This window comes from Loxodonta africana, chromosome 21 (genome assembly GCF_030014295.1).
Source record: "Loxodonta africana isolate mLoxAfr1 chromosome 21, mLoxAfr1.hap2, whole genome shotgun sequence".
Lineage (NCBI taxonomy): Eukaryota > Metazoa > Chordata > Mammalia > Proboscidea > Elephantidae > Loxodonta > Loxodonta africana.
In genome coordinates this window covers 29,287,111-29,301,839 of record NC_087362.1, presented here as the reverse complement: position 1 = coordinate 29,301,839, position 14,729 = coordinate 29,287,111, and the positions used below count along the sequence as shown (strand labels likewise).

At 54.3% G+C, this 14,729-nt stretch overlaps 1 protein-coding gene and 2 non-coding genes across 3 annotated transcripts; all 3 read left to right on the top strand.

Annotated features, from left to right (window-relative positions):
* The first annotated feature begins 371 nt into the window (after positions 1 to 371).
* On the top strand, positions 372 to 3,026 carry RPL13 (ribosomal protein L13). Its single transcript, XM_003418048.4, has 6 exons — positions 372 to 493; positions 784 to 901; positions 1,211 to 1,352; positions 1,548 to 1,721; positions 2,418 to 2,474; positions 2,829 to 3,026. The coding sequence occupies exons 2-6, from the start codon at positions 798 to 800 to the stop codon at positions 2,985 to 2,987; spliced, it is 636 nt and encodes a 211-aa protein (XP_003418096.1). The 5' UTR covers positions 372 to 493; positions 784 to 797; the 3' UTR covers positions 2,988 to 3,026.
* Positions 945 to 1,020, top strand: LOC111752829 (small nucleolar RNA MBII-202). Its single transcript, XR_002787729.1, has one exon. It is a non-coding gene; the product is annotated as a small nucleolar RNA MBII-202 (small nucleolar RNA).
* On the top strand, positions 1,411 to 1,495 carry LOC111752833 (small nucleolar RNA MBII-202). The gene has a single exon (XR_002787731.1). It is a non-coding gene; the product is annotated as a small nucleolar RNA MBII-202 (small nucleolar RNA).
* Positions 3,027 to 14,729: the final 11,703 nt, after the last annotated feature.

Genomic DNA, 14,729 nt, shown 5'->3' with positions numbered 1-14,729 from the left:
AGCCTGGCTCCTTCCTCTCCGTGGGGACCAGGGCCATAGGCACCCATGACGCCCACCTGGAATGGCATAATCTTGAAGTCCCACTTCTAGAAGGTCTCGCAGCGGCGCGTGGCCACATAGTTCAACCAGCTGGCGCGGAAGATCCGCAGGTGAGGGTCCCAGGCACGACGCATTGCTAACTGGCTGAAGCGCCGTCGGGCGTTCCCGCAGCTGCAAAGAGCAAAGCGACGACAGAAGCCCAGCAGGTCGGCTCGGCAAACAGCCACGCTCCTGGGCTTTCCCAGCCGGACAATCAAGAACCAGCACTGATGCCCAGCTACTGAGGCGGGAGCCATGTTTACAAAGGGTCTTGGGCGCGCGGTGACGTCACTTCCGTCGCTCTTGGCTGCGATGGGTCAGGGTGCTTCGGCGCTTCTGATAGGCTAGGCCCACTACATCCCAGGGTGCTTTGCGCCCCCGCTTCCTTTCTGATCGGCCGTTCCGCTTTGAGGAGGTAGGTGGGCTGTAGCGCGTCGCCATCGGGCCCAATCCGATTCCATCCACTGCCATCGGTGTGGGGCCGCTGCTGCTGTGGCCATGGAGGGCCAGACCAAGTGCTCCTGTTTGCCGCAGAGGGCGTCGGGCCGCGGCCTGGCCTTCGGAGGCACCGCCGGGAGCCCGGGGAGGAGACCCCGGCCGAGACCTGGGGGTGCGGCGGGCGGGGCGGCCAGGTGGTGGGCAGCGGCGTCCGGTCCGGCAGGAGCCCGGCCCTTAACCTGGTCCCTCCTTCTCCGTGGGGCCCAGGGCCATAGGCAGCCATGGCGCCCAGCCGGAATGGCATGATCTTGAAGCCTCACTTCCACAAGGACTGGCAGCGGCGTGTGGCCACGTGGTTCAACCAGCCAGCGCGGAAGATCCGCAGGTGAGGGTCCCAGGCGCACGAGCACCGGGGGCACACGGTCATGTGATGACATTCTCCGGAATCGCTGTACTGCTTTTGATGAAAAGTCTTTTCCACCTGATGATCGTGGACTTTTTATTCAGAGTTCTGCTGAGCCCTGCTTGAGCTTTTGGGGGTTTTGTCTTAAGGTGGAAGTACTAACACTGCAGTAATGTGGTTGATGGTAAGCAGGAGTTGGGAAGGAACTGATTGGAGTTAATAGCAGGCTTCGACCGAGGGGAGGGCCTCCCTGAGGTGAAGGTAACTGTTGCCTGCTTTCTCTCTCACCAGGCGCAAGGCCCGACAAGCCAAAGCACGCCGCATCGCTCCTCGCCCTGCATCCGGACCTATCCGGCCCATAGTTCGGTGTCCCACAGTCCGTTATCACACCAAAGTCCGAGCTGGCAGGGGTTTCAGTTTGGAAGAGCTGAGGGTGAGTGTCCACAAAATTGTATCATTATGAAGTTATCTGTGATGGTAGCTCGTTCACGTGATGACAGTCTCCGGAATCGCTGTACTGCTTTGATGAAAGCTCATTTGAACCCTTTTCCATCTGACGACCGAGCGCTACTGTGCGGGCCTGGAGGCCTGAGAGCCCGTGGAGCTTCACCTTCTGTTTCTGGAGCAGGTGGCTGGCATCCACAAAAAGGTGGCCCGGACCATTGGGATCTCCGTGGACCCGCGGAGGCGGAATAAGTCCACCGAGTCCCTTCAAGCCAACGTGCAGCGGCTGAAGGAGTACCGCTCCAAGCTCATCCTCTTCCCCCGGAAGCCCTCCGCCCCCAAGAAGGGAGACAGCTCTGTGAGTATCCTGTACTGGCACCACCGGGGGGTGGGTAGTATAGCAAGAGGGTGTTACAGGATGCTCAGGGGGCCTGGTCAGGGCCAGTAGAGAGATTCAAATCAAATAAAAAGAAATCTGTGTTTTGTCTGGCTGGGATGAGAAGAAAATATGTTTTTTTTTTACCTTCCAAATTTTGGGCATTTGGGCCTCATATGTGGGTGGTCAAGAGTTGAGTGACTTGTGAAGTTGGCCCCGTAGAATTCTCATTTTCAGCAGTACAACTGCCCAGGCCGACTGCCCTTCTGACTGATCGTTTTCCATTTCTTGGTCACAGTAAAAGCTGTTTGTCTTGGAGTAGTTTGCTTATTTCAGTGGAAACTCATGTCAGTCTAAAATGCTTTATGTGGGAAACATATTCTTAGACAGGCCTTGTAGGATAAGGTTAATAACATTTACTGTATGGGAGTTACTGTTATTTCTGAAGTTTCTAGCATTGGGTTGGGGAAAGGCTTTGAGCTCAAGTAGATACTTGGCTCTCACTTGCACCCCAGTTCACATGCCAGGCCGCTGGTTTGCAGAGTGAGATGAGTGTATCTTATCTATTGTGGGTTAAAACGGATATCACACAGCTCACATACCATGTTGACTTGTAGTGGGAGCCTGGATTCCTCAGGGAGACTGAGCCCCAGAATCTTTTTTGTCTTAAATAAACAGGCTGAGGAACTCAAACTGGCCACTCAGCTGACTGGACCGGTGATGCCCATACGAAATGTAAGTGGACAGATTTGTTTGTTCAGTCAGTCCTGCTGCTGTATGTGTAGCAATGCTTGCCTCCAGCTAGGACACTCCAAACAGATCTGAGATGGTTTCTTTAGCTTGTGGTCAGAGTTTCTGTTTTTAATTCTTGATTCTCTTAAAAGCAGTTAGTAAACAGAAACCCACAAATGCAGGGAAACCGTTAGATCCTGTGGAGGGTCACTGTCAGCCCTTTTCTTGGCAGCCTCAGTGTCACCTCGTTATTGCTTAGGTCCCCCCTGGTGTCCCTCACCGGACTCCAGCAAGCTTGGCCCTTACTTGTTGGGGTGCGGTGGCTCAGCTGATGGCTCCAACTCCACTCTCCTTCAGGTCTACAAGAAGGAGAAAGCCCGGGCCATCACACAGGAAGAGAAAGACTTCAAGGCATTTGCCAGTCTCCGCATGGCCCGCGCCAACGCCCGGCTCTTTGGGATCCGTGCAAAGAGGGCCAAGGAGGCTGCAGAGCAGGATGTGGAGAAGAAAAAGTAAACCTCTGTCAGAGACCTTTAATAAAAGCAGTGAAACACGTGGTGTCTTCAGTGTGTGAGTGGCCAGCTGGGCACTGGGCCTTGAACAGTGCTTCAGCACCATGGGTCCAGGCTGCGCAGGAGATGAAGGGCTTTGGTACAGCCTGGAGATGTGCAGAACGGCAGCTTGCTTTATGGAGAGGTCATTAAGTAACATCACTTTTTTAACCAGAGTAATTTCTAATCTACTTGGCATCCAAGGACTTGGGGTGACCTCAAGGCTGCTGGTATACTGGAGCCACTGGGGGTTGTGTGGGTGGCCAGCTTGTGTCCCAGGCAGGATCACACAATGTGTGAGGTGCTCAGATACTACCTGTCATTGTTCCTCCATCTCAGTAGTGTGGTCACTATGGTCCTAGGAAATGACGTGGGGAACCACAAGCCTGATGGTGTGAATCTGTCAGGTGGTAGTACAGTAAGTCCCATGGACCCGGCACCTGTCATCTGAGCTGCCACCACCGATTCCCTAAACTCCTTTCTCATTTTGAAGCAAATTACAAGTGGCTTTATATCCTAAAAGAGGGCTGTTAATTACATCCACACAGCCTAGGCTTGGCTTTCAGAGCTTTGGGGAGCAATTCCCAAACCTGAGCGGGGCCATTGCCATAGTCTGAATGGCCTCCTGGTGGTGCCGTTTTTCTTCTGGATTCCCTATGAACTTCAGAGCCATGTTGGCATCAAGCACCCTGGGGAACTGCCTTGGGAAGGTCAAACTGAAATAACAAAACTAGTAACCTTTGGGTGAGGGATGCAACTGGCAAGGGCACTGGCAGGTTCTGCAGGCCAGTCCATGTGTATGTCCACAGTTTGGGGGTGGATTGCCTGTTTTCCCCAGGGAGCTAGGGACTTTGGTTCCAACAGAACTCCTGGTCCACCTAACCTTCTGCCATCAGTCCCATGCAGTTCCATACCCCTCTCCATCAGGAATGTTGAGGTAGCGGTGTTGGCACCATCTTACAGGTGGCAGGCTGGTGAGAAAGCAGCAGGAGAGGGGTCTGCAGCCCTGGCTCTGTCACCTAGCCTGTTTCCACATCAGATCCCACAGTGCCAGGGACAGGTTGGTCTCTTGAAAAACATCCCCAGGGGTGGTGCCCCTGGGGCCAGAGGCATCAAAACTGGGTTATTGTGAAAGGCCCATAGCAGAAGGAATATCAAAGCTGGTCCAGGAAGCTCTAACCAGGAGCACTTTCCAGTGCCTCTGAGGAGCCCACACACTGGGAGAGAGAGAACGCATGCCAATCAGTGAGGGCACTGAGACACCACCCTGTGGATACCACTCATGCCTGCACCCTGGTTTGTGCCGCAGTCTCCCCGCTAGCCCAGCCATTCCACGTCTTGGCATTTGGCACCTGTGTGCTGCTCCTTGTGTGTGATCTGGGCATAGGTCATGTCACATCTGAATTTACAGGGATTGTGGGTTCCATTCTGGGCTTTGGGGGTGCCAGCTGCATCTGGGGAGCTTACAGTGGGTCCTCCCCAAAGGGAGTCTTGAGATGGCAGATCTTGGAGCCAGAGACCCCAGCTGAGCCCCACCCAGACTCCTGAGCCACAAAAACAGATCATACTGGTGTTTCAGCTAAGTTATAGGGCAGCTTGGTAGGCAACAGTAGCTGACTGATGGCTTCTCCACCCAGCGAACATCCTCCCCACCCCACCCCCGCCCCCCCAGAGTTCTTTCTGATGCTAAGATCACCCTCCCTGGCCCTATATCTTTAACCTCCGCTAACCACCACCATATCTTACCTGAGAAACATCCAGGGCTAGGCGGGGCTGGAAGCTGGGGCCAAAGGTTAAAATTCCTTTTGTCTGACCCCACCCTTTCCTGACTTAAAGCTGGTCTCAGGAGTAAGGGTGGGACGGGTTGGGTGGAAGAATTGAATATCCCTGTGACTGGAAGGGGGAAACTCTGGTGGCATAGTGGCTAAGTGTTACAGCTGCTAACCAAAGGGTCAGTGGTTCGGATCTGCGAGGCTCTCCTTGGAAACTATGGGGCAGTTCTACTCTGTCCTATAGGGTCACTATGAGTCAGAATTGACTTGACAGCAATGGGTTTGGTTTTCTGGTTTGGTGGCTGAAAGGGTAAATAAACAGCAGCATGGAGCCAGAGAGCTGACTGGGCAACAGCTGTCAACATGAGAATACAGTAAAAATAAAAAGCAGGAGGCATTTTAAAAAGCAAGTGGCATCCCCATTTGCACAGTGTGTTCCACTTGTAAAAGCAACAAATGGAACCATGAGCAAACACAAGCCCCCGAGTTGCCTGGGAGCCGTTTGCAGGGCCAGGTGACGTGAACTGGCCCCTCCTGCACTAAGCAGAGAACCATGCCCTGGTGAACGTCTTCGTCTTCGCTTGTCCAGACTGCCAAACCCTGGATCAGGACAGACACCTCTGGAGAGGGGCTGGGCTTGGCTGGCTTGTTCTGGGCATCATGAGCCTTCAAGAGCAGGAAGCAGTGTAGCCATGTCTGCAGATGCCCCCTGCAGCTTACATCAAGTTTAAAAAATACATAGCAAAAGAGATCCTTGTTACCAAAGATGGGCGTTTTTTGAATATTATGTAAAAGCACCCAAACCGGTTGCTGTGGAGAGTGTTGCCTCACAAAGACCCCATGTGTTACAGAGTAAGAACTGTGCTCTGCAGAATTTTCAATGGCTGATTTTTTGAAGTAGATCACCAGGCCTTTCTTCTGAGGTGCCTCTGGGTGGATTCGAACCTCCAACCTTTCAGTTAGCAGCCCATTGACTGTTTGCACCACCCAAGGACTCCTAATATTATGTAAATGTGGGGGGGAAATCTTTAGAAAGCTGGAATTTGAGGGCACTCTGAGGCACACAGCGTCCCCAGGGATGGAGCAATTGTGCAAAGAAATCAGGAGAGTTGAGGGCTGGGAAGTGATGGCAGCAGGGATCTGCTGGGGGGCGGGGTGACATTTTTTCCACTCCTTTTGTAATGGAGGTATAATTTACATACAAATGAAATTGTCCATTTGAGTTTTGACAAACGCTTCCTGCAGCATTACCACCACTGGTTCCGGTCACGATATTTCAGTGAAAGAGAGTTCCTCTCTAACTTATGGAAACTTATGAACATGCACAAAGACAGAATCATCGGGTGGATTCCTATGCACCTGCCATCCAGAATTTCCAGCATGGGGAGCTTCGCTTGGATGCGATGACAAATGTCAGGAACTGATTGCTGCTGTGTACTGGGGCCCAGTGGGGGCAGGAGCTGGTCACTCAGAACCTGGGGAGCCAGCACCAGTCAGACTCAGAGGTGCTAACGGCCAGCGGAAACCCAGGGATAGGGACCGGATGGTGCTGTTGGTGTGTACCCAGGCAGGCATGTTGACAGCTCTGACGGCCCCTTGGCAGATGCTCCTCACAGTGACTGAGATGAAACAGGGTGGGGTAGGGAGGCACGGTCTCAACTCTGACATGCTTGAAGGGCCTGGGCAGCCAAGGAAGTCTAGGCACTGGGTTCAAGTGGAGCTGGGTGTCCAGATGGGGTCCAGGTCCACCCTCACTGTGTGGCCTCAGCCAGCCCTGGCAGCCCTGAGATGTGGTTTCCTCATTGGCAACGTGATGAGTGTGCCAATGGGCCGCCAGAGACATGGGGTGCTCAGAGCAGCTGAACGCCAGGTCCAGCTGAGCAGATGCAGCAGGTGCCGGCACCACAGATGCCACCAATTAAACCTGTCCCAGGGGCTGGGTGCCAAGAAGGAGACGGCTTGTCAGCATCCACGAAGTTGTTGCTGGCAGAAAGTTTTAGGTCTGGGGGCTGAGAGGGACTCAATGACCCAGTCAGAATGGGGACGTCATCTCAAATGGGGGGGGCTGTGTGTGAGAGTGTGTCTCTGCGTGTGTCTGTACATGTCTGTGTCTCTGTGTGCACTTGTGCGTGTTTCTGTGTGTGCCTGTGTGTCCTCGTGTCTCTACGATGCCTGTCTTTGTGCACGTGCGTGTGTGCATGTATCTCTCTGTCTCACCACGCGTGTGCATCTCTGTGTGTGTACATATGTCTCCAGGTGTCTCTGTGTGTATGTACGTGCTGGGCGTGTAGTGCTTCCTGCTGATGGTGGTGGCAGAGGAACGTTCCTGTCATCTGAGTTTGCAGACACGAGACTATCCTGTTCATGCATACTGCCATTTATCAAGGAGGTGACCAAGGGATCCAAGAACTGCCCACTGCAGACCTGGCATTGTTGGCATCACCCATGTGGGCACTGCCAGCTTTGGCTGCCTGATTTCTACAAACATCAGATCCTGCAGGAAATACATCCGAGCCAGCCAAGTTGCAGGTGTTCTGAGATACAACAGCATTTCTTCAGAAGGAAGGGCAGGATAAAAAGTAGCACCCAGCCTGCAGTGTGTGTGGCTCCTGCTTGTAAGATTCCATTCATAAACCCTCCCAATGCCAAAGCCGTCTCCAGGACACATTGGCAGTGGGCACTGTGTCCCCTGGACAGATGAAGACACGAGGACAGAGACGGGTGTGGCGGGAGGGGGGCCTGGCTTGCTACACTGCCCCCCAGCACGTCAGCCTGGGAGCTTGCCCCAAGCCAGGCCCTATTCTGAGCATGTCACTCGCAACTAGCCAGGAGCGCGGCACTTCCAGGTGAGAGATGGAGCTTCCTCAAGGTCACACATTAGCAGGTGGAGCTGATTTAGCAAGGCAGCCTGTCTTGCCAGCTTTTCACCTGGTGCTTCCAAATAGTCCTCAGTTATGAGCCATGAAAACTGCAGCATAGTGACCCGCAAGTTCCTACACCTTCACATGGACCTACTGTGCCAGGCAGGGACAGGGAAGGCTTAGATTCCTGAATTTGGGCTGATGAGAATGGTATAGGGGGGCGGCTGGCCCCTTCTCCTCTCACGCCCACCTGCCCCCCAGTCTGAGGACTGCTGCATGTTCACAATGGGGACTCCCAGTTGCCTGTCTAAGCCCCTAGCACCTGACCAGCAGTTGCCATTGACCCCTTGGGGGCACCATGGGAGGGTGGGTCTAGGGAGGCCACAGGACACAGCTCAACGATGCTGGGGGGACGCCGGACTCCAGGACATGTCCCCATGGTCTGTCTGTTCACGCTTCATTGGGGAACTAGGAGGGGCCCTGTCTTCCTTCTGCGTCTTTGTGTCTCTGCGTCCTCATTGGATTTCGGACCCACCCTACTACAGTAATGAGCCCTCGTGGTGCAGTGGCTAAAGTGATTGAGTGCTAACTGAAAAGTCGGCAGTTCAAAACCACTAGTGGCTCCATGGGAAAAAGATGTGGTAGTCTGCTTCTGTAGAGATTTACAGCCTTGGAAACCCTATGGGGTTGCTATGAATCGGAATTGACTCCAAGGCGGTGGGTTTTTTTGGTTCTACTACAGTATGACCTCATCCTAACTGAATTAATTACACCTGCAAAGACTATTTCCTAATTAGATCACATTCTGAAAGACAGATGGACATGAATTTTGAGGGGACACAATACAACCCTCTACAATGGCCCAGGATTACCAGCTGGTAAGTAGGGGTGTGGGGTGACACCCAGCCAGACGGGTTCAGCTCCTAGCCGCCACCTTACACACCCACGGTAAATAACAGATGGTATTTCCAACAAGGGAGAATGGGAGGGAAGAAAATGTAGAGTTTGGGAATTTGAGTCTCTTTGAGCCCCAGAGATTTTAAATGATCCACTAGGGTCTTCAGCAACAGTGACAGGACATCCCTCCTCGGCCCCATCTCTGGTGGGTTGGCCCCTGTCTGAATAAAACACCGGCGCAGCGTCTGTCGGCTCCAGGTGGCCATGCCTCAGCCATTACCAATGGAGGAAATCACAGAGGAAAAGCCAGGCTCCACTTTAGAGGGATCCGCGATGCCTGGGCAGGGCAGCAGCCTGAGCAGGAAGGACAGGCAGCCGAGCTGTGGGATTCCACCATGGACAGAGAGGAGGGGCTGGCAGAGGGGCCAGGAGGCCTGTCCCCTCTGGCTCCCAGCTCCTGGCATTTTCCTGCTGGGCCAGACACAGGAAATGAGATTTTCCCCTTTGTATATCTTGTCGTCATTGTTGTGCAGGAAATAATAACACACGTTTGTTGTTGAAAAATTAGAAGATGCAGATAAGCAAGTAAAAATAAAAACCAGGCACCCAGACATAAACACCATTAGCACTCTGATGTTTATCCCGCCAGCTTTTTTCCATGCAAATATGTTTTTATTAATAAAAGAAGATGCCTCAGGCCCTCACAGCCCTTATGGCTAGTTATTAAGGTTGTTTCCTTGTTGTCATTCGTGTGCACTACTGGACTGTCAGCTCAGGGTCAGGCCATCTGTCTCACGGCTAAGGTCCCATGCCTTGGACCAAGCCTGGCACATAGTAGGTGCTCAAGGAAATGTGTGCTGAATGAGGTCACTATGCATGCTGTTCCTGTTTTGTAATCTGTTTTTTATTAACAATATCACATGGGCTTTTGCGGAGTGGAGAAGTAACTTTATTCATGGAGTTTGGCCTATGTTCCTGTCCCTGGAAGGTAACTTCTAAATCCTTGGTATTTCCAGAGAGATTGGAGTGTCTCTGTTATTTGATCCTTCCTAATGTGTTTAATTAACCCTATGATTGGCTAAGGTGCTTCCATGAGCCACAATGAGGCATCTTGACCAAGTGTCTTTTTGTAGCTTCTTTGTTGACTTGCCTTCAGGCTCTGTCCTCTCCAATGCCCAACTCCTATGCATGCTTCAAAACCCAGCACAACCTGCTCCCGCACCACTGTCCTCTCTGTGCTCCTTGGCCCTCACCTCAAAGGGCATCAGTTTCTCAGCCCAGAGATATGTGGCTCCTTGACCTCTTCCATCATTCAACTAAGAGTTCATTAAGGTCTCAGCCCCATGAATGTTATGGATTGAATTGTGTCCCTTAAAAATGTGTGTCAACTTGGCTAGGCCATGATTCCCAGTATAGTGTGGTTGTACTTCATTTTGTGCTCTGATGTGATTGTCCTGTGTGTTGTAAATCCTAACCTCTATGATATTAATGAGGCAGGATTAGAGGTAGTTATGTTAATGAGGCCGGACTCAATCTATAGGATTAGGTTGTACCTTGAGTCAATCTCTTGAGATATAAAAGAGAGACTTGAGCAGAGAGGAGAGGGCACTCATCACCACCAAGCAAAAAGAGCCAGGAGTGGAGTGTGTCCTTTGGACCCAGGGTCCTTTCACTAAGAAGTTCTAGACCAGGGGAAGATTGATGACAAGGACCTTCCCCCAGAGCCAACAGAGACAGAAAGCCTTCCCCCGTAGCTGGCATCCTGAATTCGGACTTCTAGCCTCCTAAACGGTGAGAGAATAAATTTTTGTTTGTTAAAGCCATCCACTTGTGGTATTTCTGTTATAGCAGCACTAGATGACTAAGACAACGAGTAAATGAGTGAGTAAATGAATGAATGAGGGAGTGAATCAGTAAATGAATGTTGAGTGAGTGAATGAATGAATCAGTGAGTGAGTGGATGAATGAATCAGTAAATGAATGAATGGGTGAGTGAATGAAAGAATGACTCCATGAATGAGTGAGTAGATAAAGAATGAATAAGTGAACAAATGAATGAACCAGTAACTGAGTGAATGAATGAATGAATCAGTCAATGATGGAGAAGGGAACCTGGGGGTTCTTCGCTGGCCCCTGCTGGCCTATCTCAAAGGTGTTCTTATCCCAAGCAGCTTCATAGGGTGGCTGAGTTAAGGATGGGCTCTGCTTGGGTTGAGATCCTAGCTCTGCCACACAGCTCTGTGTCTCCAGGAGACTAACCTCCTCTCTCTAAGCCTCAGTTTCCTGCTCTAAAAAGTGGGGCTGGTGCTCTGACTTAGATTAAAAGGCCCTTCTCCCTATAGAGGTGGAGTCTACTCTCCTTCCTTGAGCCTGGGCAGACTTAGTGACTCCCTAGATCCGTAGAAAGTAGCAGAGGTGACATCCCGGGACTTCCAACAGCAAGTCCTCAGAAGGCTTGCAGCTCCACCCTGGGCCTCTTGTCCAACTACTGGCTACGGAGACCACACAGACAGGCCTAATACCTCACAGGGAGGGTGACGGCCCAGCCGACCCGTGCCCACGCTATCCCTGCCCAGGACCAAGCACACCAGAGACCGCAGTCCATGCCATGAGGAGCAGAGAACCGCCAGCTGAGCCTGGCCAAAGTCCTGACTCACAAAATCCCAAGAGACAATAAAATGGCTTTGCTTCTAGCTACCACACTTTGGGGTCATCTGTTTTGCTGCGAAGAGAACCGGGCCCTCCTCCCAGACTTTCTTTCAGGTCATAGAGGCGGAGGAGATACCACCAGCAAGGACTTTGTGCATTACTTGCTGACAGCAGTGAGAGGGTGGAAACTCGCCCCTTCCGTAGCCCCCCTGCTCCTATCCCGGAACTCCTGACCCACCCAGGGCACTGTTTGTTGTCTATGGTGCTCCAATCCTCCACTTTCTGTCCTCGAGGTGCCTGCAAACTCAGCTGCTAGCAGAGACCTCATGACAAACCCTGCCCCCTACCCACCGCCTCGAAGGTGGCCTCTCACATGGACACATGTCAGAGCATGGTGAAGACAGAGGCAGAGATTGAAACGATGTGACCACAAGCCAAGGAACACTAAGGATTGCCAGGAGCCACCAGAAGCCAGGAGAAAGATTCTCCCTCAGAGGGTCCAGAGAGAATCAGCCCTGCTGACACCTTGATTTTGGTCTTCTGCCCTCGAGACCCATGAGATAATAAATTTCTGTTGTTTTAAGCTACCCCATGTGTAGTGATTTGTTATGGTAGCCATGGGAAACTAGTATACTGGTCTTTTTAATGCTTCTGTGTTCTCATCTGTAAAATGGGCTGTTGTGGGGATTTAGTGACTCAATACCATACAGCAGTTAGCATGGGAAGCATGGGGCCCAGAAAATAACAATAAATGTCAATAGACTTCATTGGTGATGCTGAGACAAGTTCTGGGTGCTGTCCAGTCATGAAGCTGGGCCTGGAGACATCATCCTCTAGGAAAAGTCACTAAGAGCTGGCTGCCAAGGACCCTGGTGGGGAAGATCCTGAGCTAGGACCACCCCCACCTAGCCCCTCAAAGGAATTTTGCATGATTGTCCCCACAGAGCTCTTTCAGGCCAAGAGACATCACTCAGGTGTAGGTGGTCAGATGCCCCAGGGCAGCTGGCCCTGGGAGGGCCTGCACTCTGCAAACCCTGGAGCCTCCCGCAGGCCACAAGTGTGGCTAGTGGGCTGAGGGCATGGACTCATGTATGGCCAGGAGCTGCGCTGGGGTAGGAAGCAGGGGCTGGAAGGCCCAGGAGCAGTTCCAGACTGGTTCTTGCAGAGAGAAGTCAGCACTCTGTTAGCTGGTTCCTAAAATTTTCAGGGCCTGGGCCAGCTTCCGAGAGGGATTGGGGGAGACCCGGGTTGGCGGAGGCCCTTAACCCACAGAGCTTCCTGACCACCCCTCTCCTCTTCAGCTGCTGCGCAGGAAGACAGCATGGTCCTACAGTGCAGCCCCCTCAGAGTGACTGCTAGGCCTTTTCTCTCCTGCAAGCAGGGTCTACAAGACCAACCGCAATGCAAGCGGGGAGGGAAGCTTTGCCTTCCGTCCCGTTCAGAGTGCACTCCCAGCACTTGAACACCAGGGGGCGCTGTCCGCAGCGTCGGGCCGGTGGGGACCGCTAGTAGCTGGGCCCAGCACCTGTCTTGTGCTCTGACCCCAGGATCTTCTTCTCTGGAGTCCTGGTTGCCCAGACTGAGCCTCAGGCGACCTGAGCGCTCAGGGCCCGGCGCGCCCTTGGCCTAGTCTCTGCTCCATTCTTGTTTCCTTAACCTTGGATTGAACCCTCCCTTCCCCACTCTACGGGGCTTCTGTCCAGGTTCAAGCCCTATTTTTTAAGCAGAAATTGGCAAAGAAAATGGGCTGGGAGGTGGTTTCCTGTCTTTCCAATACCTCCTGTTCCGTGCTGCTACCGCTGCCGAGACTGGGGGGTCCAGAAGGAGTGAAGCTCAGGGCGCAGTGGCAGTGGCGGGTGTGGACGGTCCTGGTCCTTGTCTCCTGGTGCTGTCACCCACCTGGCGAGGTCATACTCAGACCCTCAGCCCAGGCACCCCAAGGGCAACGAGGGTCTACCCCCACCCCTAGAGTACAAACTGTGAAAGTGAGGGCTGCCTGACATGGCCCTATCCCCATCCCAGCCTGGTGCCTAGCATACAGTAGGTGCCCGTTAATGCTTGTTGATTGAGGTGACACATCACTTATCTGGAGGGGCTCAGAGGTGGAGTCCAAGAGACCCTGGGACGGGGCTCAAGGCTTTGGTGTGAAGCTGGGCTCTGTGGTCCCGTCGCCTTGCACAGGGGCTGTGGAGGGAGGAATCCCCCACTCCAAGGCTGGGGGCAACTCAGAGACTGAAGCTGGAAGCAGACTCTGGCTCCAAGGACCCTGCGGGGAGTACACACAGTCAGGGAGGGCACCTGACCCTGACCCCAAACCTCTTGACCCAGCTCCCGGGTCCAGTACGTGGCCACACCGGGGATTTGAACCCAGGGGACTGTGAGGGGCCTCCTACCTTCCTGGCTGCCCCTCTGGGGCCACTCTCTCTTCTGCTTCTGTTCCGCATCCTCGGCACCCCCCACCTCTGCTCCGCCCCCTCCTCTGTTCCCATCCCCGGCCCCCCTCCAGTCCTCGCGCGCGGCGGCCGCGGAGCCACGTGTGCCCGCGCCCGCGGGCGTGCCTGGAAGCGCGGCCACGCCTGGCCGGGCCACCATTTCCCTGGCGCGGCGGCGCGGACAGGCGGGCAACGGCCCCTAGAGCGCTGAGCCACACTCCTAGCCAGCCCAACGCCCAGCCAGCCAGCATGAGCGCGCGCTCAGAGAGCGAGGCGGCCACGGCGGCGGTGCCTGCGCCCTGCGCCTCAAAGGTGGAGCTGCGGCTCAGTTGCCGGCACCTGCTGGACCGCGACCCACTCACCAAGTCCGATCCCAGCGTGGTGCTGCTACTGCAGTCGCAGGGCCAGTGGGTGCAGGTAGGGGTGGGCAAGGGGTTCACGGGGTGCAGAGCTGCCGCGATGGGGTGCTGGAAATGGGGACGCAGGGACCGACGTGGAGCGCTAAGGACTGGGTTCCAGGCAGGGGTGTCCAACGGCTTAGGCTGAGGTCAGGAGTGGGTCCCCAGGTCCGGAGAGTGAGTGCCCAGCGATATGGTAAGGCGTAGAGGCTGGACTGAGGGCCAGCCCTGGGAGGGGCTCGGTAGAGAGGGGCGCCCCAAGTGCCGGCGCCGCCCAGGGTCCAGTGTGCCGCTCCAAGGCCGGGGTGAAGCGCCCAGCAGTGAGGGGCGGGCTGGGGCATTGACAGGGCAGACAGCTGACTGGGGGAACAGAAGTGAGAGGTGGGGCCGAGTGGGGGCACAGGTGCTGGGCGGGGGTCGGGCCCTATGGCTCCCGCCCGGGGCGGACCACTGAGCATTTCGCTCTTCTGCTGGTCCTCCCGCGGCCCCGCCTGGAGCAGGAGACCCAAGACGGGCTTAGGAGCTGGGGGCGACCTTTCCGGAGAGGGGGGTTGCCAGGCTCGCTGGCCAGGGCGTGGGCTCCGGGAGCTGGGCTCAATGTCCCAGTTTCGGGGCTACCCAGCTGGAAGGCTGTCCTCCTCTTGGAGACTCCAGGGTGGGTCTCGAGCGCCCCAAGTGACCCCGCAGGCGCGCGCATG

Excerpts from the sequence above, each read along its gene's own strand:
- RPL13 (XM_003418048.4), top strand. The coding sequence starts at position 798 with ATGGCGCCCAGCCGGAATGGCATGATCTTGAAGCCTCACTTCCACAAG. Across the intron at positions 1,353-1,547 it reads TCAGTTTGGAAGAGCTGAGG|GTGGCTGGCATCCACAAAAA; the intron begins GTGAGTGTCCAC and ends TTTCTGGAGCAG. Across the intron at positions 2,475-2,828 it reads CGGTGATGCCCATACGAAAT|GTCTACAAGAAGGAGAAAGC; the intron begins GTAAGTGGACAG and ends ACTCTCCTTCAG.